We start from the raw sequence: 27,364 nt of genomic DNA on the forward strand, positions 1-27,364 counted from the left end.
GCTGGCTGCATAAATACCGGGACTCTTGGCTAGAGGAGAGCTCCCTTCTCCTGCACATGCCCTTGACTCTGATTGCAGCCCCACGTGCCCACGTGCAAGCAAATGTTCCTTCAGGGAACTGAGGAGAGCCACAGCCTGGGATGGGGCACTGCCTGAGGTAATGCATGCAATGATCTCCATCTCTGGCTTAGTACCTGTTTGTAAAGGGAGCCTTTTTAGGAAATGTGACTGTTTTGTGCTTTATGAGGGCCATTCTCACTGTTCAGAGTTGTTGCTGCTTCATGGCTCTATTGAGAGACAATGTTCCCCCTACCCTTGTGTCACAGGCAGTCTTGACTATAGGAATTTTGTCCCTGTCCTCACTTCCCAATATATCAAATGAATTGTTTGTAATAAATCAGTATATCATTCCTGTTTCTGACACACAAATCTTCAGGAACAATTGTAGGATCTTACACAAAATGTAAAGAGTGTTAGGGTAAGTGAGACTACAGGTACATCTTAGGGTAAAACCTACAGTTTAGGGAATCGAAAAGCCAGACTACAAACTAACTTATGAGCTGTGTGAGATGCCTACATGCAGAAATCATTTACTTTACATTGAAAAGGAACCCCTGCCAGGAAGCAAAAGGTTTTTTTTTTGGTTTTCTTCAATTTCTTTTTAATTCAGGAAAGAATTACCTTGTCTGCCATCCTAGTAAACACTGTTTTGTAGTTTTTATCCACTTGGATTCGTTATGAATTTAGCCAGAAAACGTTTGGCTTTTGTGATCATTATCTGCCATTACCTGCTACAAGAACTGTTACATTTCACTGGAATGAACATTACCAGAATTAAGGTTGTAGTTGCAATTCCTTTAAAGAAATATTTATTTCCATGGATTTGCAGCTCAGTTCTAAGCATTCTGAATAGGAAACGTTTAGCTCCAGGCAGTTATTTAATTTTTTATTTCTGTCTTTTTCCTTTGGTGTTGAAAACAAAATTTTAAACAGCATAATCTTCTGAAACTATAAAATAAACAAATTGTCTTAGAGAGTTGCTGACTCTACCCCCACCCTCCCCTTTTTCCTGTTGTCTGTCCCCCTACCTCTCTTCTAGCTGAAATGGATGGACCCTTGTCTCTAGTAACAGTCACTGCAGAGCTGAATGGTGATTAATAATTAAAGACAGATCCAGAATAATATAGATCTATAATGCATTGTTTTGTGGAGGGAAGAGTAAATAAGTTACTTTTTTATTTTTTTTGAAGAAAAGAAAGAATTGTAGTAGTCTTGGGTTTGGACACAAGTACATTTTACAAACTTCATGCTAAGCTTCTTATTAGTGACAATGCTGCTCCTGGGTCTGGTGGGTGAGGACCTCGTTCTGCAGGCCTCTGTCACTGTGAGCCAGTCATGCACAGCCACAGGCAGTGGCTTGTCCCAGTGCTCTTGCCCTAGGTAGCAGGATACTAAAACCAAAACAAAGATGTGCCTGAGCTGTGGTCAGAGACCTGCTTATTTCCCTAAGCTATTTCTCTTATGGCACTAAGGAGTAAATATTTCTTAGGGACTGACGTTTCTCCAAATAGCTTTGCCTGCTGAGAAAATGGACACTGCTCGAGTTGGATAGTAACCAAAGACCTGAACTGACATGTTCGAGCATCGGTTTTCCCCTTCCTGGTTGATGCATTTCTCTGGTAGCACATTTACTGCCTTTTTATTTTATTAATGGAGAACTTGCATTATTTCCAGGTATCTGATAATTTCTATTTCTTCACTGTAGTCCCCTGTGCTTTATATCCATACTCTGACCTTTTTTTTTTCCAAAAATTTTTTGATCATCACCTACCACTCCATAGTTAATTAGTGCAACTGATTAAGAGTGAAATACGTTATGTCTCCTCCCAGAGAAACGCACTTCAGGCTGCTTGTGTCGTGACTTAGGGAAGGGATAGAGAAGCTACCAAAAGGTGAATTGCTCTCTGTTGTCACAGAGATGAAAGGATGCTTTCACCTTCTCTGGGCTAGGCAATATGGAATGGACTTTGGTTCTTTTCCCTGTGGATAGGGAATCAATGCTCTTGAAATTGCTTAGGGTTCTGTGGGGAGTTCTCAGAGCTGGTGCTTTGTGAGAATAGGTAGGAAATCTCTGGGGTGTGTTAATGCCTCCCAGCACTGAACTTTAACACTGATAATTTCTTCATATAGCAGCAATAAGAATGCTGTATCAATTAACTATTATGGTAATGTTATATCCTTGCTTAAGTTTCTGAAAGAAACCCAGAGCCATTTTGATCTGTATTCTTCGATATTGTGTACAGTGTTTCAATTGGGTTTCCATTCACGCGACTCACTATTGAAAGTCAAATAAATGTATGTTTCCTTATCCATTGGAAAGAAAGGCACTGGAAGAAAGGCAGTTCACTGAAGGATTGGCAGGGAAGATAAAATTGTTTTGTTTTGTTTTTATTTCTGTAAACCTTGATCAGTTTTTACATGCTTCTGTCTTCAGGAGGTAGCTAAGTAATCATGAATGGATGTTTTATTCATTTTATTGTGTCTACAAAAGAAACTTCTATAACTATTTCTTCAGGTGCATTGAAATCATCTTTCTCCTTTTATGTGCTATTGAAAAATACAGACCTAGTGCCCTGTCTAAGAAGATGATGGGCTTGGGAGGGTTGGAATGTTCCTTCTGTGCTGATGAAAAGGTATTTTTCTTCCTAAGTGGGAAATTCAGGTAACAAATTTCAAGGTCTGATTTACTGTGTTTAGAATGTGTTTAATCAAGATTCCCATTGGTTTAGACTTTGGATCAGACTCCAAATGAATGCATTGTAATGGAAGGATGAGGAAGGACCAACAAAAACATCTGATTGTTAGACAATATTGAGCTGAAAGGCTGCCGTTGGATTTGGGCTGTAGCCTCTGTTCTCTGCTTATTAATGTCTTTCTGCCATGGCATTGGTTAAACCCCAAACTTGAGAGAAACAATTTAAAAGAATTAAAAGACTCAGATTTTTTAATTTGTTTTGGGATAAGGTAATTTCCATAAGAAAAAGATTTAACTGGCAAACAGAGAAGGCAATGCTCTAAGTTTCAGAAACAGAATATAAATAGAAACAGGCATTTACAGTTCAAATATAGAACAAACTCATTAGGAAAAAGGATTGAAAAATAAATAGCTGTTCCAGAGAGATGCTCAGGATAATGAAGGACAACAGTAAATGTCATGTACACTGTACAGAATTTTTAACTGTCTAATAGGATAAAATTCTGTTCTAAAGTACCTTGGTATGAAACACATAATGGTCATACCTACTGTTTTGAAGAAATGGAATGTGTTCTTTTTAGTATATATGAGTCTGCTGCACCGTCTGACATGATATAGTTACATAAGTTTCTTCCACTCTCTCCTTAGATTTTCATTTATTCCTTGATGGAAAGGCAGGTAAAAGGGCAAAAATGAGTTTTTCCCATATTGAAAAAGTTGCCTCTTTGGCACAGTTTATATGACCTGTCAGACAGGGCCCTGGTGTTTGAGAAGCAATAACTGCTGAGACCTCCTGGCTCTGCAGTGTCCATGTGTTGCTCTATGTCCTTAGTCTCAGTGTTGTGGGAAGAGCTCTTGAGTGGATGTGACAACTGGGTCTGGAAACATCAGGTATTGGAAAAGAAAATCCTTGAGGTCAGGCACACAGACTTTATGCCATGTCTGTTGTTCCTGCTTCTTGGTTTGTCCTCTCTTTATATGTTGTTATCTGCTCTGCCTCGACTTCTTATGCAGCTCATGTAAGCATGGATTCCTCCAGTGTTTCTGAGAGGCCGAAGCTGGAAGAGTGGGTCCTCAGCATGATAAATCAGCAGGAGACAAAGTACTTCCAAAGGACTATTCAGATCTAGGTAGTCAAGCCTGATCTCCAGAGGTATCTGTCTGTGTTTCTAGGGGCTGGTTCATGCTTAATTTGGGTGGGAGAAATCAGAGTGATACAACTCTGCCTACACTTCCCAACTGTAAAACAGACAGTACTACCAACTAATGTTGGTAAAGGACACGTGAGAAGCCTGAAATTACTGCATTTCTACCGAGAAGAGCCATGAGAAGGTGTAAGTGCTAGAGATAACTGTTCAGAAGTGTTCTAGGCATGAATTAAAAATATTTTCCTTCCAGTTCATGTGCTGCTTAACTGTTATACCTATCCTTAGATCTATGAAGATAGGAAATAGTAGTGCTCATAACGTGAAGAAAGAAGTAGTTAACATATTTCTAAAACAATCTGGAATCACAGGGAAGAGACCAAACATGGAAAACATCCATCTTTATGGGGAGAATTTCACATTAAGTGTTTGTTCCTGAAGCTGCTTTTCAGCCCTAACTGCAGCTGGTTAAATGCTGACATGCAAAAATGGTCTTCACAGAATCTGTCAAATGCCTAAGTCTTAATGGAGTTAAAAGAAAGAAATATAGATCTCATTTATCAGGGCCTACAATCTTTTCCTGCTTACATCTGCTTGATCTGAAGGTCAATTAAAATGTGTCAGCGGCTTAAGCTTGAATGTGAGGCTGATTTGAAACTTGACTCTAGGATAACCAATTGTGTTAATATTCTTCATACTGCTTAGTCCGAAGCACAGTGTTCATGTGGCAGGTAGGGACCTAAAATGATGTGGCATTACCTGGTGAAATTGCTGGGGTTTTTTCACAGATAATGCTGTATAATTCCACTTAGCTTTAATGTCCTCATGGCTCTTACAGTAATGGACACCTAGGGCAGAGGCTGGGCAAGGAAATATAAAAAGCTGGCGAAAATTCAGTGCTCACAGATTGGAAACCTTCTGGTTTGGCTTCAAAATGGATGTGGAGAACTCTCCAGCACTCCCTTGGTCCCTTCCGGTGTTTTCTTTGACATATTTGGCCCCTGACCAATTTTCCCAACTGCTCCCAAGCCCTTTCTAATAGTCTCCTAACCCACTTGGATGTTCCTGTGGCTCCTTTACGCCCTTTCCATTGGCACGGATATGAAGTTCTTCTGCTTTGGGGATAATGCTGAAGATAAATGTTCTTTCATCCTTCTTCCTCTCAAAGGGGGTCCTTCCCAGTGTTTTACAGTAGCTGAATTCAGTTAATGTCATTTGAGCTGTTCCAAATTTGTTCCAAATGTGGCCACAGGGAGCAGACAGGCTTGGCATTTCAGTGGGAACGGTTTCCTCTCACACCACACTAGGGGCAGTGTGTTGGTACTTCTGAAATGAATTATTTTAGTGAGATAAGTAGAGCTGAAACAGTTAAAATGAAAGGCAGTCATAGAGAGACCAACTTCCACTCAGTACAAGCAGGTGGTGTTGGGGTTGTCTGTCCTGTGTGAAACTGCAGAGCGGGTGGTTTTATTTGTAAAGGCACCTGGACACCCCTCACTGGAAGGGTGATTGAGCTGGGAGACGTGGAATATCAGCCTCAGATTTGTTTGATGTTATTCCTGTTTTCGTAGGTAACCCTAAATTTTATTTTTTTTTAAATCCCCTTCATTGTCTTTTTGTGTCAATCCCCAGGCCTGAGTTTTACTTTAAAATAAGCAGAGTTAAAGTATCCCTGTGCATGTGCAACAAGCACACTCCAAATCACAAAAGGTGTGAAACAAGTTTTGCGTCTACATCTGCTGTGTCTCTGGTTTTCTGACTGAAATATTAATCAGCACCACTCAGCCTACATAATAGAACTGCCTTGATCTTTCACATGTTTGTCCTGTGGAACCCCTTTCAGGCAGAGTGTGCTCATGTCGCCCTCTGTAGATCGTGTTCCCATGTTTATCTTTCTAATTATAAAGAACAAATTTAGGTACCTACAATATTCAGGAAATATAAACTTCAGTCCTTATTCATGATGAAGGAGGATATTAAACATCACAGCTCTTGGGCTGATCTTGATGCAGTATCAAAGTCTTTGCTCCCACATGCAGTCTTTATAAGTCCTCTTTGTGATAGACAGTTAGGTCTTATTTGAACACCACAAGCCATTTCAGAAATAATTAAATTTTATTTTGAGATTGATGCAACCTCTGAAAAGTATGTTGTGTGGGACAGTGATATTTAATGCTGTGGTTCTGGTGAAGACAGGGCAGCTGTGAGGGAGAGTAACCAGCCTGAACCTTTCTGCCAACAGCCCTACGTCAAAGGAGTGGTCTTCTCAGCTTGTGGCATCCTCTGCAGATGTTTCCATATGTCCTGCATCATAATTCCTTTTTTAAAGGGTGTAATTATTTTTATGGTAATGTTAAAATAAAAAAACCCTCTGGCCTTGAGAAAAGATTTAATGATGCACATGAGAAGCTCACTTTCAATTTTTATCTTTTACTATTGGGCAGTAACACTGCATGAGAGACTGGGAATGTTTCACAAACAGCACTTAAAGTCAGATTCTTCTTTTCTGGTAGTGAGTAGCTTTACAATATTGGTGACCAAGATGAACTGCCTGTCCATAATATTGGATACCTGAAATATATGGAAGAAACTAAACATGTTTTCCATGTGTCATCTTTGGATGTTAGCTCTGCTTCCTTGTGAATTTTCATGGCAATGAAAAGAAATATTCACACAATAGGTTTGGTTCTTCAGGAAGGATTGTTAGGTCAATTTACATTACATTACTAGAGGAGATAAGTAAAGGTAGTCTGTATTTCTAAAAAATGTGCAATTAGTAGACTAAGACTAGGGAAAAAATTTCTTGCTTCATGCTTTAGAAATTTATTCTCTTGGCATGTTTGCAAATGTGGTTTTAAGAGCTTATCGAATGCGATGTTAAATATTGAAGCTTAAAAATTGCTCTTATTGTGCAGAAAAAGGGAGTAAAAGAATACTGGAGATTTTTGTAACAGAGGTGATGTTTCATCTGTTTGAATAAGAACAGGAAGTTTAATTGAACAAGTAGTTAAAGTGTTAGACAGTTTCCCAAGCTGCAGATTTAATGTAGAATTTTGGATCTTGTAATTCCGTGGCCTATTGCTGTTCTAGATGGACTTGTGGTATGAACCAGGATGGCTGCTTCAAACATAATGGCTGTCTGTCTCTGTGTTAAATATGATTGAAATCAGCCAGTGGATTTAGAGTTAAAAGGTAGGGATGAGGAGGAGCCAAAATCATATGGATATATACCGTGTATATGGAGTGTCATCACATAAACATACTTTTCTTAGGAGCCTGCACTGAAAATCTGACATCAGTTGTTGATGATTTGAAGACTTCTTGTGTTTCGAACTGGAACTGTAGGTTCCTGAAAGCAGCAGGTTCTCTTTCTATCCAGTGTTTATACAGTATTAAGAGACTATAATCCTGTTCTGTGCTAGATAATGGATTAAATGTATTTGATATCCTCAGGTTACTCTTGTGGATAAATGTTTTCAGGGTCAATGTGTAAAGAGCTATATTTAAAATGGTTTTGAATCTGGAAGCAATCACAACTGCTGCTTTCAAGACTGTGCCCTTATTCAGCTCTTGTGGATGGAAATATCTCCTAGAGAACAGGAGTTGAGCCATTATTGTGTCGTACTTTGAATTACGAATAAATTCACAGTACAGAATTATTACTAATGCTTAAGACAAGCACACTGTTCTGGTGTCTTCATACACACTACGTTCTCTTGTCTCCCAATACAATTTATTTGGAAGAACTATAAATCTAATTCTTCAAGTATTTCATATTAAATCATGGGTTGCTTTTAAGAACTTTATTAGCAGGTCTAGAAACCTATACAGTGAATTATTAGTAGTTTTAGTAATGGTCTAAGTGTCTGCTTTCTCACCTTTCATCATAATGCTGCAACAGAGCAAACTTAAATGCTCTTTTTCTGTTTTCAGTTTTCCAGCATAATCAAATGATGTTGTAGTTGTTAATAATAGTATGGCAGTTGGTCCATATAATATCCTTGTGGTAATATACCTTCATATTAATAACCTCTTGAGTTTTATTTTTCTCATAAAAGTCTTTGTTTTAAACAAGAAATGTGAAAAGTAATGCCAGCCTTAGCAGGATGATTGAAGAGCCTGCTGCTGAAAAGCAGAAATGGCTTGAGGGGTTGGTGCAGTAGGTGGTTGCCTATAATTTGTTAGGGAGGTTTTTGATTATTACTTGTCAAGAAAGTTTGGGAAGTACAGGGGGTTGTGGTGACGAATTAAAAGGCTGTGCCAAGAAACTCCTGATCTCCCCACCGTAGTCGTGGTGCACAGTGAAATAGTTCCAGGGAAATAGCTGAGACGGTGAGTGACGTTGTGCTCTTGAGCAAAACAGCAGCTTGTGTTCCTGGCACACAGAGTATTAAGTGCCTGTTCAAGTGACTCTCATAAACACTTCCTTGGATTTCTGTGGGTTCATTCACATGAATTAAATTAAGCAGATGCTAAAAAGTTTGCAGGAACTTGAGTCTGTCTGAGCAGTTTATTTTTCTGGTAGCTTTGGCTGCCCAGAAGTATTTACAGCGTGCTCTCACCTTCTAATAAACCTGGGAAAACACAAAAACTTGCAATTATGCTTTTGAAAGTATGAGACTTTTTCTATTAAAGTTCTGAATAGATGCCAAAAAAAATAATTACTTCAAATCACAAATGGCAGGGGTCAAATAAAACTTAATCCATAAGAATCTGCATGTAGATAGAAAAAGAGAAATCTCTGTCAAGAATGGTCCATGGGAAAAAAAAACAAACCCTCATGGAGGGGGCATGTGGTGAAAAAAATTTTCCATAACTCAATGTTTATCAAAAAAAGAAGGATTTAGCAAATCCTTCATAGAAAGGGAAAAAGACCCCAAGACAAAATATAAACACCAGGGAAAGTGATTGAGCTCAAATTTTTCCTTTTTCCTTCTTCAACCCTCCTACCTGACATGGTGATGAAAAGAGAGAATTAAAATGGGTTTCCTTAAAACTAAAATTTTTTTAGGAAATGATTAAAAGCACATTGTGTCCTGTAAAGTGAAGTTTTGCTCTTTTTGGTCCAGAGTTGCTACAAAACATTTTCAAAGGAGAGCAACAGAAACAGAGAGGGGATAAAGACAGATCATTCTAACTGTGACTATTCATGGGTAATATCTGTGGAATTTTGCATTTGTTTTCCTGGTCTGTCATTCACTGAAAACCCAGTGCACTCCTGAAAACAGGTCTGTATCCAGAAAGCATTTTGTGTCAGAAACTGCTTCAACACCTTTGTTTGGAGAACAGTTTTGAGCTGTGACTCCGGTAACAGTGAGAATTCACACAGGCAGGAAGTAAGTTATGGAAGCAGGAAAATGGCGTGGGAGAATCAAAATCTTTGCACCACCCCTTCCCCCCCCCCCCCCAAAAAAAAAAAAAAAACTCCAGAAAACCAACCCCACAAAAAACAGGGGGGGGAGGATGAGGTAGAGAAATTTCTGAGCAGTCAGCCCAGACATCTCAACCAGAACTACAGTTATTACTTCCACTGAAAACTTACTTCTAATGCACATTGCATTTGATTTTTGGAATCCTAAGGGATTTATTTATCTTCCATACCTTGGCACGTATGCAGAAATACTGGCCTACTCTGGCTTTATGGAGAGGGCAAAGGCTTTGGTAAAGAAGTAGGCAATAGAGCACTAATTTTGTGAAAAAAGATAAAAGTTTTCACTTTATTTTTTCCCTATAGGTATTTTTGTCCAGAAACACCATCAGGTGTTCATAGATCCCTAGCACAGGACAGTGAATTATTGTTACTGCCTCCACTGTCATACTCTGGGAGCTAACTCCAAAGAAGTGTGGGTGAACTTAAGATTAAGTGGTTTCAAATGGTTTCACAAGTCTCTGGGAGTCTGGATGGATTGGAGATTTTCAGGTAGTCCTAAATATAAATCCATCTTTAAATAAAGAATCTGATAAACCTCAATTCTCCTCCATCACCTACATTTATTTTAGCTGTAAAGTAACAGAAAAAAGTTAATTTTCTTGTAGCTGTCTGTGACTGATGGTAGTATGAGCTGGTTAAGAATCATATCCTTGATCCTTGCTCAGTTGCTGTTGTGCCTCAGGCCTCTCCCCATCTAAAGGCCACCCAAGAGCTTTCACTAGGAGAGCCATGTGTAGGAACCACTGGCTTCAATCCAGCCTGTAAAATACTTGTAATTATGGAGTCTCATTAAAATGAAATCAATGAAACAGACTTCTGCTCTTAAAAATGATGCATAAAATCCAGAGATCCTGAAGAGATTTGTGCTTTTATTGTGAGATTATTCCTTCTGTTCTTTGGATCTGTTTATTAATTTAGAAAAAGTATTATTATGGTTAGCAGGATCACCTGGAATGATGCCCACAGTCCAGAAGACAATGCTGTAAAATCTGTTGAATAGCTGACCTCCATTTTTTGGATTCTGGGATGAAATCCACTGGCATAGTTGAAATGGTGTCAGCCCCCAGCAGCCTCCTCAGGCTGTGACAGGAATCTGCTAATGGTGTTCAAAAATTCAAAGATGGCTCACTGTGGCTTTGTTTTTCCCACTAAGTCATTCTCTCTACTTCAAAAATGCAGAATAATGTATTTTGGAGAGTCCTGAGATCTGGTTTTCAGAGCTGTGGTTCAGATTAAGGCGCCAGTCCTGCAGCATCAATAAGCCATTTTACTGCTCGTGGCTGCTCCTCAGTGCAGTTTGCAGTTACCTGAAAGCCATTCCCTTGAAGTGTGTGCAACAACAGTGGCTTTCTGATTTGGTGTGTGCATGGCCTGGATGAACTCCTGCTCACCAGCACTACAGTGTCCCTGAAAGTCTTTAACACTTCTGACAGGTGCTGAGCTCCAGAAAGGGCTTATCTGGACGGTGCTTTGTTGATGCAGCCATACAGGTTATACGAGCAAAACCCAACAGGATTTTGTGTGTGTCATTTTAACCAGTTAAATTCAGAATGAAACATCAGGATTAGCTTGCAGCAGGATGGCTGTAAATCATCTGAAGTTTAAAAGTTATGGTTGTAGGATGTGGAGTGATGAGAAAAGTTGGTTTGCTAAGTTCAGGATTCAGTGTCCATTTCTGCATGAGTGGAAGGAAACAGAATCTCATCTCTTATATCTGTAGATATTTTCTTTCTTATTTTATGTACCAAATATGGATTCTTGTATCTCTTAAATAAACCTCCCAGGTCAATTTTTGTGGCCTAAGAAGAATTTCAATTGTTTGGAAAAGCACAGTCTGAAACTTTTCCTTTAATAATTGAAGCCAATAGGTGCTCCCAGTGGTGAAGTTTCTTTCCCTTTCTCCTTAATTGCAAGCACCAGCAAAAAGCTGTAGTTAAGACACTGACAATAGAATAAATAGCTGACCTGATGGAGCGTGCTTGGGCTGTAGCCAGGAATCTCATCCATAGATACTCTCTCCTTTGGGAAATGGTTCTTTCTCTTTGCTGTATAAGTCTTGAAGTAACCTATTACAAAGATTTTTTTTTTTGCTTTATTTTAAACTAAATCTTTATTTTTATAAATAATCAAATTCCAACAAAATGGTCTGGTAGATTGTGACTCTCTTGAGAATAGAAGGGAATTATACTAGTTGTGAATTATGGGTTGTTTCTGCTTTTGCTTATTTCAATATACATTGAAGAATATGCGTTGTGAATTTATTAGGTTTAGATGACCCTGAGTGAGGCTGGTGTTATAGCTCAGTTCTGTAAAACACTGTGTTATTTCCAAAGCACCACGTAACAACATCCATGGTCTGGAATTCTGTTCTCTCGCAAGCTCCAGCACTCAGAGACTGCAGCATAAATGTATCATCGGCATATTAATTATCTGAATAATCAAAGTGAGTGCCTGCAGTTGCTGTTTGCTGGAGATTTCATCTGGGGGTCAGGAGCAGAGGCAGTGCCAGTAAATAACAGATTGCTCCAAACTGCTGGAGTCTGGTGCTGACCCCACATTAAAGACAGCCTACAGCTGTGCAAGGAGCCAGAGGTGCTTCCCATTGTACCTCTGAGGGGTTGTTATGGGAACATGGATCTAGGAACCGCTAATATGGACTGGCAGCAAGAGAGGGAAGTCTTTAAAGGCTGTGCTTTATGTTGTTAGACCAGTGAATTTGTCAGATGGTGAGTGGATGGAAAGCGTTTCTTGCTGACCCTTTTCATAAGGTGCAGATGTTTTGTCGATGAAATTTGTTTATGCATTTTGTTGGCTGTTGGTGATGTAGATGAGTAATATACAGAGCACAGAGCTGGTTCATAAAGGGAAAAATGTGATACTTCAAGAACTGAAAAATGATAGCCATGAAAGTTGCATTTCTGATCTCGTAAGGAAGACCAGAGCAATTTTTTTTCCCTGAATTTGTTATCTGGATAATCAAAGTTAATCAACACTGTTTAACACTTTGGATAAAAAAGAATAATTGTTTCTGTAGGATTGCCTCCTAAAGTTAAACCAGCAACCAGATTGGTTCTTTCTGCTGAGAAAGTCATAAGGATTACTTGGGGGATGTTTTGTGTGTGGTGGTATTTATATGACTATTCCAACTCCACTGCTCATGTAAAATGGGCAATCTTTCACAAAGTCACCAGGAACCTTCAAGTCCTGAAATCACTCTTCCCAAAAAGAGAAAGGAAAAAGCCAGTCTAAAAGCAAAAGTCTCAAGAGGTAAAAATGAGGTGGAATACCAGTCAGATTTTCACAAGCCTCACTTTTGTGTTCCCCGAAATAATATTGCCCATGATCTGCTTCTGTTTCTCATATAATTTTACATATTTAAATATATATTCTCATCTTCTTTTAGGTGATCCTGATCCTTACCAAGTATTATCATACTGACATGGGGAAAGTGCTGGAGAGCTCTCTGTGGAGGTAAGTTCTCTGCTTTTCCCATAACCTTCTAACCCACTGTTCTTGGAATAGATCCCTCTCTTCCCTCTCCAGACTGCTGCAGAGTTGAGTTGGTAGCTGACTGATGCTAACATAGTATTATCCAGATTGTCATCGGCTCTTACTCCTCTTCCTTAAATGCAGTTCTTGTGCCTCTGTAGGACTTTGAAATGAGTTTTAACAGGAGAGATGAACAGCGGTAGAGAATATCAAGTACCTTCTTGATGCCACTTTGCAAAATCCATGCTTTTCCTTTTCTGAGAAACTGTGCATCAAATTTACTGGAAAAGTCTGAAATAGTTACTGTGTTGGGATGTGTCTGTTGGGAGTTCTTGCTGCTCAAGTACTGTACTGAGGTTCGTAAATAATCCTGCTTTGGAAGCAATCATGATTGTCTGGATGAAATATGCTACCAGTGCAGGTTATATTGTGTTTAGTGACAGCTGGGAATAAATAGCAGTCCAAATAAATTTCTAGATCAATTCTTATTCCTACTATATTTGTGAATTAAGGTATCAATATGCTTCTTGCTTATGTGCACAGATTGCACGTTCAGGTGTGCATCAGCACAAAACTAGAGCTAAGGTAAGTCTATGTCATACTAGTCATATATATATATGTACTAGTAATTTACTGGTTATCTTCTCATGTCATTTTTGTTTTGCTAAGGCTTTTTGTGCTCTAATTTTTTTTGTGTATCTGTATAAATCTTCCACAAGACATTTTTGCTAGACCTATCATGGACACTTGAAAAGTGACAGTATTTCACTGTTATCAGTAAATATACTGATCCAGCATTTGCTGTGCTAGTTTTGCTAGTTCTATGTGGCAGGAGAAACCAGTGACAGAAGGCGTAGTTGAAGTCTTGTGTGAAATTCTTATGTAGTTTTATAAGCTTCAGGTCTAGAAACAAATAGTTTATCTAAAACCTTGTGGCTTAGGTACTCGTAAACTTCATGGTGTCCCAAGAGCTTGTGTACAGACTCGACCTTCATCTGTGTGTGTCAGGAGTTTTACAGAGACAATCCAAGAGGACTGGTTAAGGGAAAAGAGAGTGGGAAAAGTCTGTGAACAGGACATGCTGCACACCAGCCTTGTTACTTGTTTTGAAGGAGGCAGTGTTGTTTTAACCTTGTGAGATTTCTCGGTGACAGTGCCTCTGCCATACATTATTGTCATACCAGGGGCAGAGGAGCACAGTCTGGCCAGGGCCAGTGGTCCATGCGGAACAAGGGTATTTTCAAGTAAAAAAGAATCTTCTAGTCATGAAAAAGGGATCTTCAGGAAAGAGAGTAACGTCAAATGGAGATTGCTTAGTGTTGACTCAGAATCGGCCTTTTTAGGGCTGTGATGGTTCACTTGTAACTATCCTTGAAACTCACAAGACACAAAATTAATTGCACATTTGTTTCTTTTATTTTTTGTCCAACGTCTTGTGCAAAGAAGACAACCAAATGGCAATTTGGATACTCCCAATTGCGTAAGCACACATTGCTTTGCTGTTGCATGCCAGTGGCCCATACAACATGTGCAGTATGTTTTGAGTTTTGCTATCCATGCTTCAGTGTAATCTATCATAGAAGTCTTTTAAACTTATTCAGTTGGACTCGTCAAAATAAACTCTCTGCTCTTTTAAAATAAACATAAAATAGGCTTCAGATAATGTTGCTTTCTTTTGAGAACATAAACACTTTAAACAATGTCATTCAGACCTTGCTGACAGCTGGTGTAAAGAACTGGTGTGAACTGCATTCAAATAAAATTATACTGGTGTGCATCATTGGGAAATTCCAACCCAAACCTTTCTATCATTCAATGATTTATAAAACCAGGATGGAAAAGATGAAAGGAAGGAAGTGCTAAAAATTAGACCTTGGGCCAGGGGTAGTAGCAGATTGGTGCTTGCATGTGTTCTGCTCTGGACTCAACTCCTTTGTCAATCTTTGCCCGCCGTGGTGCAAAAGCAGCACATGTTGTTGCCAGACTGGGGGACATACAACATGTCTGGATCTGGAAAAGCACAAATCAGACCAACTTCTACAAGAATATCAAGTACTGCCTCGCTGGTGGGATGTAGCTCATTATTTGTCCTAAATTACTGAACAGAGCTATGTGTGCAGTCAGGGAACTGCTTTGTTATTCCCTGCATAAAATGGTTGGAGCTTCATCACTTTTCCCCCATGTTTGCAGATGGAACTGGGGTGTTGCGCTCACAGTGGCAGCCTGCCCAGAATGCATAGTGTATATATTTTTCAACTTCTTTGTTTGGTTCTGTTTTGCATTCCTCTCACTTGCATCAGAACAAATATGCAGTAAAACAGGTGTGAAAAATGGTATAGTTTTTTTGTCAGTGGAGAAATGCCATTAATCTGTTTTTGTGCCCTACTGGGAATAAACCATGTCCAGTTATTTCCTGAATTGGTCCAATGTTTTTCCTCCTATCTTGCCTGGCGAGATCATAGCAGACAAAATATTATCTAAGTGACTTAGTCAGTAAATGAAAATAAACTAGTTTTATAACCTGATCAATCCCCAACACGGTGATTTTTAATGTAAATCTCCCAGTTTATCTTGCCAGTCTATAAATATCCTAGCTGGGTGTTTATCAGTTGTTTCTTGAAATGGCATCTTTCTTCCTCTACAACATATTTCCTTTTCATCTCTTTCTTTTTCTTGCATCACTCCAAAGAATTTTTTTATCCTTGCTTAGTGGAACAAAGAACGAGAAAGGATGGTGCAGTGATGCTTGTTTGTTCTTAGTGACCTTGGAGTGGCAGCCAGACTTTTAAGAATAATGCACGTGGTGGTAGAAAACACCAGAGAGGGGTACATGCCTGGGTAAGGTGTCTTACGCGAAGCAGATTTGCAGGTGAATGAATGTAGGTGACAAGTTTCTGTGCCTCTGCAGAGTGCTCAAATTGTGTGGGTAATTTGTACCTGCCCACACCAGTCAGGTTAGAGGCTTGGGAGGCCTAAATTTGTATTACCTTGAAATTTTTCATTGCTGAATCAACAGGGGAAAAATGCTGGATAATGAAAGGCTTAACAAGTTTTTCACTAGTAGCAGTTCTGTCTGGTTACACCAAAGAAGTGAAGACAATATCTGGGTAGAAATATGTAGTTAGAAAACACCAGGGTGTGCTTCTCTTGTCAGCTATTTCTGATACTTTCCTAACTTGCTTATGAAGTAATTGTTAAGGTTGGAGTAAATTGTGCCATTATTTGACTCAAAATAAGGTAGGGTAATAGAGATGACATTTGTTGCCCCTTGAATATAAATTAACTTTTTGAGAAGGAACAGGGGACCAGTTTTGGGTCTGATTTTGTGGTATGTATGGGCAATACAGGTTGGTTGTTGTGTTAGGCCTCATTAGCACAATGACAGAACTGATACTGTGACTATAAAACTTAAAATTCCAGTACTAAAATTATCATCCCAAGTTGTGCATGCATAGAAGACACTTTGCATAGTAGTGCTGTTCCTGTCAGAGTCCACATATGTATTTATCTGGCACATTTACAGAATAAAGGAGCTGAACCAAACTAACCATTAGCTTGAGTATGTGTTTTCATATGCTTTTAGGACGAGGTTATGCATAAACATATAGGTGCACACATTTTACAACCTCAGGTACCTGCTCACATGTGTTGTATGCCTGCAACTTTAGATGTAAGTACTTGAATCTTGAAATCAAATACTTTAAATTTGAATTAATAGCCACTAAGAAATTATTGATAATATTTGTCTGTACACCCGAGTTAATTATTCCTAATAAAGTCTCTTGGAAACATAGATTATTATCATTCCACTTTATGCATGGGACAACTGAGATGGTAATGTTGCTGAAGGTTATGCAGTGACACAGCCCTGTACAGCCCTGGAACTGGCTTCCAGCCAGAGGCTCAGAATCCTGTTTCTGGTGTGCATGCACCCCCGCCCTTTCTTAACTTGATCTAAACAATGAATAATAGATGCTGCTGCTGATTGTTAATAAAGTTTTGATTGCATATTATCAGGCTGTAATGATATGGCAGTGCTAAAGTGGCTTGCTGTGTAATTGCCATTGTCCCCAATGGCATCACCATGTTGTTATTGCTTTACCAAAGCAAAACAAACGGCATTACTTGATGTTAATGGCACTGTCAGGTCTTCTGAGCACTGTGTGCTCAGTGTTAGGAGGGCCTGCTTTCAGTGTGCCCCATGTTATCTGGAAACAAATGCTAAATGAAGAAGCTTCCCCACCTCCTTAAATGTGGTTGGATATCCCAGTGAAACTTCCTGGGATTCCTTCAGCCTGAGGAGGGAGCGAAGTCACAGTGCTGTGCAAGGTGTTTGTAGAGTCCAGGTCAGTGGCTGGGCAGGTGGAGGTGAGAACCTCATGGACAGTGTGATGCTTGCCAAACCTCCAGGAGTCAGGAGTAATCCTGTCTTCATCCCAGCTGTTTCTGCACCCACAAAAAGTCACGTGTTCACGGGCAACACTCCCTTGTGCAGCTGTCAGGTGTGGTCCATGCACAGTGGCTGCATGATGCTTTGGGCATTCCCACAAGGTGAGTGCCTACACTAAACTTAAAATCCAGACTACAAAGAGCAGGGGATTGTTTTAAGGTGATGCAGCGAACAACATTCTACTCAGGCAAGTAGAATTTCCAGACCCTGCATGGCTAACAGAATGTGTGAAAATTAATATGGCCATTTGTTTCCAAACTCCTTGGACTTGTAGGTGAAACTCAATTCACCTGTTTCCTGAAATTAATTTAAAGAGAAAACCAAAACCCCCCAATATACAGTCTAATGCCTCAGTGAAATTTTTGGTGTGAAGTGATGCTTAATAACTGAGCAACTGCATTCTGCAGCAACTTGCACTTCCAGATGGCCTTATATTGTGGTTCTGCTTTGAAAAGTGACTTTGTAGAAATGGCCCCAAGGGATGGAGTTATTGAGTATGTGATTTTCATATCAAATTTGCTCTCTTTCCAAGTTAAAACAGAAAAAGAAATGGCTTTCTAATTATTAGCCTAGCAAACTCAGCTTGGGATCTAATGTCTAGCTGTGCTTTCTTTGGCGAGTGCATCATCCCGAGTAATGCAGGTTCTGCAATCAAAATCGAGTGTCCTCAATTATACTTATGTAGCTCTCTTGTGCTCCTATTATATCCTTATTTATACCTGTTCTGCTGTGGAAAGGTTTTGGACAGTAGTGTTGAAAAGGCAGTCCTACAATTAGAATTTTATTTCTCTTACTGAGCAACACATTTTTATACTCTCTTTGATCATGTTTCTATATTCACCTAATATGATTACTAAGACTTTGATTGTCTTTGCTTAATTTCTGTCTTGCTAATACTCTACAGTCCATCATTATGAGTTGAATTGTGCAGGAAAGACTCCTTTAATTTTATTTTGGACATCAAAAATGAGCTGTGAAATCATGGATGGAAATTGAATGTAGTGGGTTTCAGCGTGTCAGCAATGTTTTATTATGGGTGCCAGGCAGGTAAAATACATAAAAGACAAAGGAAATTAAATGAACATGTCTTGACAAACCTTGGAATGTGCAAGGTATTGAAGAGGTGATTATTGATGTTTTTAATGGGCAGTGGTATTGATCCAGGAACCCAAAGGGTGCTGATGTTGCTTCTGTATGACCTACCATTGACTTTAGACCAAGATCCATCACAGTGGGCTGGCACTAAGCTTGCTGTCACCCTGCTGTTGTACTCATTCTGTCACATATTATGGCTGTAGCTTTTGACCATTTAACAGGGGAATGAAGTGCGGTTGTGGATACTTGGGACTGTTCTGTGAGTTGTGACCTGTAGACTCCTCTGAAGGATGTCTTCTAAAAGCATGGAACAGCTTAAGCAGGTACTTTCATGTCTGTGTTGCCATAATAGCAATTAAAAAATATTTCTATGTCTTGGTGTGGATGAAGATCTGAACTGAAAAAGCAAATCCTACAAGCAAGTAAAAGCTACCAAAGAAGCCTATCCAAATTTCTTTATTGAATATCTGCTGCTTACAGATGAGAGTGCTGTGTCATAACTGCTCTTCCATAACTTGGAGTAGTGATGATGATTTTAAATGTTTACATGTTTCTATGCTTTTTTTTAGAATACACAAAGAATATATGGCGTGGATTAGGATCCATTTTTAAAGGTGTGATTTTGAAATATGACGCTACAAAAAGGCTCTTTCTTGTAGTATACTTGTGTTTATTGAAGGTGATTTCAGCATGGCTGCTGAACATGTTAAATATATCTTGGAGTATGAGAATTCTGCTACTTTACAGGTGGAATACTTTTTTTCTTCTTAATCTTTCTTCTGGAAAATGAATTAAATCATTGCAAGATATAACTCATAATAGGTGAGTCAATTTATTAAGAAAGAATAACTGTTTTAAATGGCTTAAGAATCCTGTCCTATTGCTTGGGTAATTTGAACTCAAGTGATAGAATTTCTGATTGCCTTACCTGGTACTGCAGCCTGTGTGGGAATTGTACCACAGGCTCTTGTTTTCAGTAGACTTCTTTTGCCTGGGGCTGACAGTAATAAAATCAATTTTTCCAACCCAAACACCATCCAGGTTGGTAGCATTAGGAAGTTCAGGAAAGTTTGTTTCACTGATGTTTCCTCAGATTGGTCATGGTGTCTTATTGCATAAGTCTCCTTATAAGAAATGATCATTTTTCTTGCTAGCCTCAGCAGGCAGGTTTAAGGTGAGGAATGGGAAACCATGTCCTTCTATGCATTAGTCATCTGTGGGATTTGTAATTTCGCATCTGTGTTGCTTTTGCCCTCCCTCACTGCATAAAAGAGGGAAGTTTTTCCCACAACCCACTTCTATGTGAGCAAACTGAGAATTGCAGTCTTGGAGCTTTTATTTTGGCATGATTCCTCTGTAGTAAAATCATATGAAAACAGTTGAGCCATCAGTTTTTGGCTAATCAGAGGTTCTCTGCTGCATTGCCATCCATGAACTCCCCCTGTCAGCAGCCTGGCCCAGCGGGAGCTGCGGGGCCCAGAGCCTGGGGGCACATGGAATGACACCATATATATGTTAAGCAACGTTTCCTCTGCCACTCTGCAAAACGAAATAAATAAGAAACTACAATCAAAGCAGCTAGTTTCATCGCTCGTCACATTTTTATGATGATGAATGAGGTATAAAAACCTGAATAGGATATCTTTTTAAAATCCGAAAAGGGTGTAGTTGTGGCTTTGGGGAGCTTGAGATAAGGTACATATGACATTCCGCTGATGCTGCTGGTTCCACCTTCAGCCTACTGTGTAACCTTTTTTGAAGAACCTTCTGTTACTGTGCTTCCCTCTGCTTGTTTTTCACCCTATTTTTTCTTTGGAATATAGGGAATTTGGAGAATTGTGACCCCCGTGATTGTGGGACCCCGGTCAGGCTTTAATATTTCATTAATACAAATAACACAAAGGAGCTGTAATGTTTAATGTTTGTGTCCTCAAAGTTTTTGGCTTGACCCTGAGAAGGACAGGAGTCCCTCAGAGAGCACTGGCATAGCATGAGACTTGCCTGGAAACACTTCTACCCATAGCTTCACTACAAGGCAGCTGATGGTGCAGTGGCTGTTCTCAGCTGATGCTTTGAAAATGCTGCTTTGCAACTCCCTGTTGCATCTCTTAGAGTTGAGCCCCTTGTGCACCGATGTGGGATGTGGCACGTGAGCAGCTTCCCTTGCTTCTGTGGTGCGTGTGCTCTGCTCTAGAGCATCCGCTGCAAACTGATTGCAGATTAATTTGGTTGTTGGGGCTGAATGAATGAGCAGCTGCATAGTTAATTATGCAGAATGGTATAGAAAGATGTAGTGTTAATGTTTTATACCCTCATTATCCCTGAAGTATGGAATATTTTTTTCAGCATGAAGATAACAAAGGCAATATTTCCCACATAACTTATTTATTAAGATCTTCATATTGTTAGGCAGCTTTCTCTGCTTTAATTTGGTGAGGAGTAGGAAAATTAAAAACTCCATATAGGTCAGTTTTAAAAATGTAAATACAGTCTTATGTGCTGAAGCATTTGGGGGTGTAGGTAGTTGACAAAAATGCAATCCATTTTGCAGTAAGATTTAACTTTCTTAATTATTTTTTCTCATTTTGAAATACAGACAGGTAGTTCAGAGCTTTTCCTCATTCTCCCTGAAGGCTCTCATTGAACAGATGACTGGTAGTTTTTTCAATTAGTCAATTGCATCTCTGTTCCAGAAAATTTTTCCTGTGGTTTTTGTTTGTTTGTTTATTTGACTGGTTTTGTTTGAGTTTAGTTTTATATGCAATTTGGGGATGTCCTATCCTACTTCTGCTCCCCCTTTGCCTCCTATTGCATGTGGAACAGGGACAGCAACTTTGTTTCAACAAATCTCCATTCTTGAGCCAATCTTCAAAAAAAGATATTTTACTTTCTCACTAATTTTCTCTCTTACTGGGCTTTTCCCGCTTATGACTCTAGTTTTCACAGGACTAGGTTTCTGTCTCTTCCAGGCCTGACTGCCCCAGTCCAGACTGGGAAAGCTGCTTTTGAGATGAGGTGTTAAGCACCTACCAAAAGTTTTTGTATTTTGGCCTAACATACCAGATCCAAACTTGGTGGAATTTTGTATGTATGATGATTTCAGGTGCATGATACTTAAACTCTTGATGCTATTTTGGTACAGTTTTCAGGTTGCTCAGTGCTAATGGGAAGGATGCACAATAAAAGATGATTCCTCTGCACTGAGTGCAGCACTTTCTGGCAAAGTGCAGAAGCCTAGAGTGAAAACACTCATGCCTTGGCTTTCCACGTGGCCTCAGGTGAATATGCAAATCTGTCAGTGTTCGGGAATGGAAAGTGTCCAAGAAGCACATTTAAATACAATTAAAGAAGGAAGGAAAGTTAATTATTAAAGATCAGAAAAGTATGTTACAAATGTGCTTAATAAACCACCAAGACCTATTGTAGCATTACCTTGACAGGTCACAGTTAGAGACCTTGTCTCTTCCCTTAAATATACTTCAGGAACAACATCTGATAACATGTCCTGGTATGTGAAATGCAGGGTTGGATCTCAGAGAACTTCACAGTGATAATAGGACTTAACTTCTTAAAAGACATGTTAAATTTGTGAAGTAGCTCAATAAGTAGGTATTAGTGAATATTTAAGTATCAAATCATATTTGGTTTCCATGTTAACTGGAAGTCTTGGTACTTCCAAGTGCTTGAGTTCTTATAAATTTTTACTTTTTTTTTTTTAGATTTTTTGTTAGGACTTGATACACATTGGTATTATTATAATAAAAATTATTATTTAGTTTTTCTTTAGCATATTTGGTAGGGCTGGGAATAGGACATATGTTTGCTAATACACCACTGGTCACTTCCACAGCTACTTTACTGGGAAGCTTCTCCCATACTGCATACATGCCGAGAAAGAGTTTGGTTGCAGGGAGAGCCCTGGTGGTTGTCAAGTACAACTCCTGCTCAAAGCAGGAGTTGCTGCAGAAGGTAATCAATGCCTCATCCTGTCTAGTTGGCAACCCCTGCCCATGCTTTGCTGCTCTGGTTGCAAGGGGTTATGTCAGCTGGCATTTCCCATCTTGGAGCTGGTGCTTGCCATCTATTGCTTTCCACTGTGTGTGTATCCTCATCCTGTCTTGTTTATAACTTCCCTTTGGATTCTGGAAGACTGAAATCAGATTCCCCATTAGCCTCGTTTCCTAGACTGACCTAATCCAGCTCCCTCAGCCATTCCTTGTACATTGTGTGCTCCAGTTCCCTCTGAGGCGACTTAGTGACCGTTCACTGGACTCACTCCAGATTGCTGAACTCTCTCTTCCGTGAAGTGACACAATTTTTTAAAATTCCATTTGTAGGATTGGGATTATCTGTTTTCTGGAGGTCCCCCTCTCCTCTTCTCCCAGTATGAAATAGACTGTTCTATTGTTAATGCTTTGGAATAGTCACCATATTTATCTGACTGTAAAAATAAATGTGAAAATTCCTAAATGCTGAAATCATTAATAGGGAAAATTCAGTTCTTTAAAAATTGTTTAGAGACCCAAGTCACTTCATTACCTGTAGAAAAAGATAACATTGGCCTTGTTTGCACTGAGTTGCTCAGTGTAAGAGCAGTGGGATGCCAGCATTAACTTTTTGTCCTCACTTTTGTTATGCAGTATGAATTCTTGATAGGTTTTGATTTAGTTGCTGGTACATTATTTATGACATCTCTTGGCTGCAGCTGCTGTAATCCACAAACCAAAGCCAAGCCTATTATTTCTAGTCATAGAATTGTATTTTGTTGTAGAGCAACTCCCAGGTAATTAGGCAAGATGTGCTGTAATTGGTTGTAGCATGGGTGCTTCTAAATAAAGCATTAGTCAGACTGAAAGGCAGAATACAGTGTTTTTTTTCTTTTGAATGTTTTTCTACCACAGGTAAACATTAATGTGATGGGAAACACTAGGAAGATTAATTTTGCCAAGAAAGGAAGGAGAATTTTTGTTTTAATTATCCCTCACTTAGAAGAGAGTTCTTTTAAGTAAGAATATTGAAATGTGCAAAACAGAGTTTTTTGACAGCAAGAATTCACATATCCTGGGATGTGGGTAAAGCTGTTTGGACTTGCTATTGGATTAGGGTTTTAAACAGTTTTGAATCATCTTAATCTTGGCCTATACTTTTGTACATGTATATTGTTGATTGGGAGAGCTTCAAGGGTTAGATGTAGACACCTAAAATCACTGGAGTGAAAACTGAGGATTTGCTTTAAAAAATTATTATGAATTGAGAAGAAATTATAAGAGGCTTAATTTGGTGGATGTCCTGTCTCTTGGCACCCTTCCACCAAAGCTGGATTCTTTTGTGAAGTACGTAATGGATACAAATTAACTGGAAACAATTAAAATTCAGCATTAGCCTTGAAAAACAAAATATACAGTAGCCACCCCAGAATCTATGAGAAGCTGGTGGATTTGCCTCAGTTCAGTCTTTGCCATGAGAACATTTGGGACAGGGGATGGGGAACAAAAGGGAATAAGGACAGGGGATGGGGAACAAAAGGGAATAAGGTTGCGTATATTCCATTGAAGCTTGTTCCCTTGAATATGTTTTGCCATTGTGTTAGGAGAGAAATTAAAGAAGAAAGAGTCAAAGCTTTTATCTGTTATGATACTGTCTTGTTTTGAATCTCTGTTCAGCTTGGCTGGCTGGTGGGGAATGGTGTTTATGAAGAGGCTTTAGTCTGCCCTCCTGCAGGTAGCGAAGCAAAGTGAATTACTGAGTTACACATTACAATTAAATGTTGGGATGACACTGAGGCAGAGCCTAGACCACACAGGGTTGTTCAGTTTGCATTTTGGAACTCCACAGTGCAGCATTTTCACTGTTTAATTTTCCTTTGCACCCTGACTGTAAAATTCCCGTGAGAAGGAGCAGCTGCTGTTGCTGCATTGCACACAGTGAGCAGGATTTCCCTGTCAGCAACTCACAGGGTGATTACCAGCAAACAGACACTCCAGAAGAAGTGAACTGTGTGGTGCCACCCTTGGGGACAAGCTAACCTCTGTGGCCCTCCAACTTCTCTGTTTGAAAACAAACTGTATTTTAGGGCACAAATGTGTGTGCCCCGCTGGGGGATGTGACAGTAAGGTGGCTGAACAGATGCAGAGCATGACAGTGCTTTGGGAAGCAGTGGGGCTCCAGTGATTTGTATGGGCTACAAGTCAGGTCCTGAAATTAAGGATGGGCTTCAACTGCAGTTTCGTACCAACTGTGGATTTTTCAGACCGCACATCTGTGTGGTGTACTGTCATTTCTTACAGAAGTAGAAATCATCTGTTCCCATTCCTTTTTACCTCTGCTTGGTGACCTCTGAGTAGGCATTTGTTGGATCGCTGGAGTATCTATTCCACAGACAAAGCCCTGCAGCAGAAAAGGGGTTAAACTTGAGCTCAACAGCCAGAATTTTCTCCTCTTGACAGTTTGCACAACTTTTTTTTTTTTCTTTTTCCCCCATCACAAAGCATTTTCACCTAGGCAGAAATTGAGTGATCTTCCTTGGGGTGGGAGGAAGGCAATATTTGACTGCCTGTGGGTTAGATTATTCTGAGTAAAAACTGTAGGCTTGAGAGGTCTTGGGCTTTCTCTGTGCATCTGATGACTGTGTTGGTTTGGACAATAAAATGGAGAGTTAGTGCTGTGTTAGAACTAAGTCTGCTCATCCCCTTGTTCTCATCTGCCTGACCTATTCCTTGCTCTGTTGCTAGCAAGGATCTTAGTTGAGCCTCATCCCTTATTACTCATTTTGTCACTTAGTGTAATGGGCAGAAGATTTCAAGAAGGCACACTGGGTGCAAAGTGGCTTGAGTAGACTCTTGTCTCCTGATTTCCTTCCATGTTTGACAGCAAATGGCAAGAGGCCTAGTGTTGAACTGAGTCCATCTCCTCTGTTAAGTTAACCAGGCTTAACTCAGTTCTGCCTAGGCAGCTGAATGGCAGCGAGACAGCTGGCTGCAGAAAGGCAGTGGGTGCTGTCACAGTTTGCTCACAACACCTGGCTTAGCTCCACACTGAAAACAAGCAAATGGATCAGTCCCACCTCTGTTTAAAGATGGGACTATCAAAATGTAAGAGTAAGAGATCTGTTTGCCTCCAGCTGTCTGGGACCACTGCTCAGAATTTGGTCAGTGGAAGGGTGCACATGGGGTGTGACTTCCAGGGCTCTCATATTTTATTTTCAAATCAGTATGTGACTCACTCAGAGTATTGTAAAACTCACCAAGGCTGATAACGTGTGCTTTAAGTCAGTCACTGTCTTTGTTCACATGCTAAATAAATTAGCTAAATATTTCTATAAATGATAAGTAATTCCTTGTAACACACCTAATTTTCAGAGAATGGGTGTTTTTAGTTACCTAATTGTTCCTTATGATTACTCTGAGAGCTGCCCAAAATGTTTATCCTCTTTGAAATTAAATGATGAGATGCCCATGAAAAAAATACTTGATGAACAAGCAAGGAAAATGTACTGTTGATCAAGGTTTGTGTTTTAGTTACTGAACACTCAAGTCTCTTGGGATCTGATAAGAATGTGAAGTGTTTTGTTTATGAAATAGAACAAGCAGTTTCACCAACAGAAATTTAGAAGTTAAATGGCTTTTCTTGATTTCCATGTTGTTTTTCTGCAGCTTTACTGAAATTCTGCTGAAGCTGTTCTCTTTAGAAATAAGAGTGAGAGTTTTCGCACTGTTACATTTTGCTTCACTGATTCTTTTCTGTGTCATATTCTGAGAGTTATCTTTTTACACTAAAGTTTCCAGATACTTTTTCTTTATTTGAAAGCACAATCCGGTAACAATATGGAAAAGGTAAAATATATTAAAACTCATTAATTCCTAGAAATTTTAAATTTAATTAACATTACAGAATCTCAGAATCAATAAGGTTGTGAAACACCTCTGAGATCATCGAATCCCACCTATGACAAAACACCACCTTGTCAACTACACCAGAGTACTGAGTGCCACATCCAATTTTTCCTTAAACACCTCCAGGTATGGTGACTCCACCACCTCCCTGGGCAGTCCATTCCAATGTTTAATCACCCAGTCTGTGAAGAAATTCCTCCTGATGTCCAACCTAAACCTTGTCTGCTGCAGGTTAAGACTGTGCCCTCTTGTCCTGTGATTCGTTACCTGGGAGAAGAGACTGACCTCCACCTTGCCACAAACTCCTTTCATGGATTTGCAGAGAGTGATAAGGTCTCCCCTGAGCCTCGTCTTCTCCAGGCTGAACAACCTCAGCTCCCTCAGCTACTCCTCACAGGACTTGTCCTCCAGTCCCTTAATCTGCCTCGTTGCCCTTCTCTGGACTTACTCCAGCACTCAATGACCTTCCTAAGTGGAAGGGACCAGAACTGGGCACTGTACTTGAGTTGTGGCCTCACCAGCGATGAGTACAGAGGGATAATCAGCGCCACAGTGGTCCTGCTGGCCACACAATTGCTGACACAGGCCAGGATGCCATTGGCCTTCTTGGCTCCCTGGGCACACTCTGGCTCATGTTCAGCCACTGCTGGTCAGCACCCCCAGGTCCTTCTCCACTGGGCCACTTTCAAGCCACTCTGTCCCCAGCCTGTAGCACTGCAGGGGGTTGTTGTGGGCAAAGTGTAGGACTAGCACTTCAGGAATTGTAACTGCCTGGAATTTAGCAGTGGTCAACATCAGCCTTTCTCCTAGTCAATGTTTTAACCACTTATTTGGCAATAAATACAAATTATTGCTGATTACAGTTGTGGGTGACAAAAAACAGAATTGACAGAGTTATGAGAACTGGACTGACAGAAGAGCTGTAAGCTGACCCATTAAAACCAAATTCAGCCTAATGGGATGCTGTTTATCTGGGAAGAAGAATTGTGGGATATGATGTACAAAGTATGTTGGCATATGATGGAAGACTTTGATGTTAAGAAGCTTGAAAGGGTCAGAGAAGTGACCTTCATGGCTGTGTCTTGGGCAGTTATGAGATCCGTGTAA

General features: G+C 39.8%; 1 protein-coding gene across 5 annotated transcripts in view; it reads left to right on the forward strand.

The window, feature by feature from the left end:
* The window catches only part of SORCS2 (sortilin related VPS10 domain containing receptor 2), a 553,207-nt gene that overhangs the window by 165,550 nt on the left and 360,293 nt on the right, over window positions 1-27,364 (forward strand). For all 5 annotated transcript variants that reach the window (XM_071556850.1, XM_071556852.1, XM_071556851.1 and 2 more), the window contains exon 2: window positions 12,735-12,802. In XM_071556850.1, coding sequence (XP_071412951.1) covers window positions 12,735-12,802 — 68 coding nt within the window. The remainder of the gene's footprint in view (window positions 1-12,734; window positions 12,803-27,364) is intronic.

This window comes from Pithys albifrons, chromosome 5 (genome assembly GCF_047495875.1).
Source record: "Pithys albifrons albifrons isolate INPA30051 chromosome 5, PitAlb_v1, whole genome shotgun sequence".
Classification (NCBI taxonomy): domain Eukaryota; kingdom Metazoa; phylum Chordata; class Aves; order Passeriformes; family Thamnophilidae; genus Pithys; species Pithys albifrons.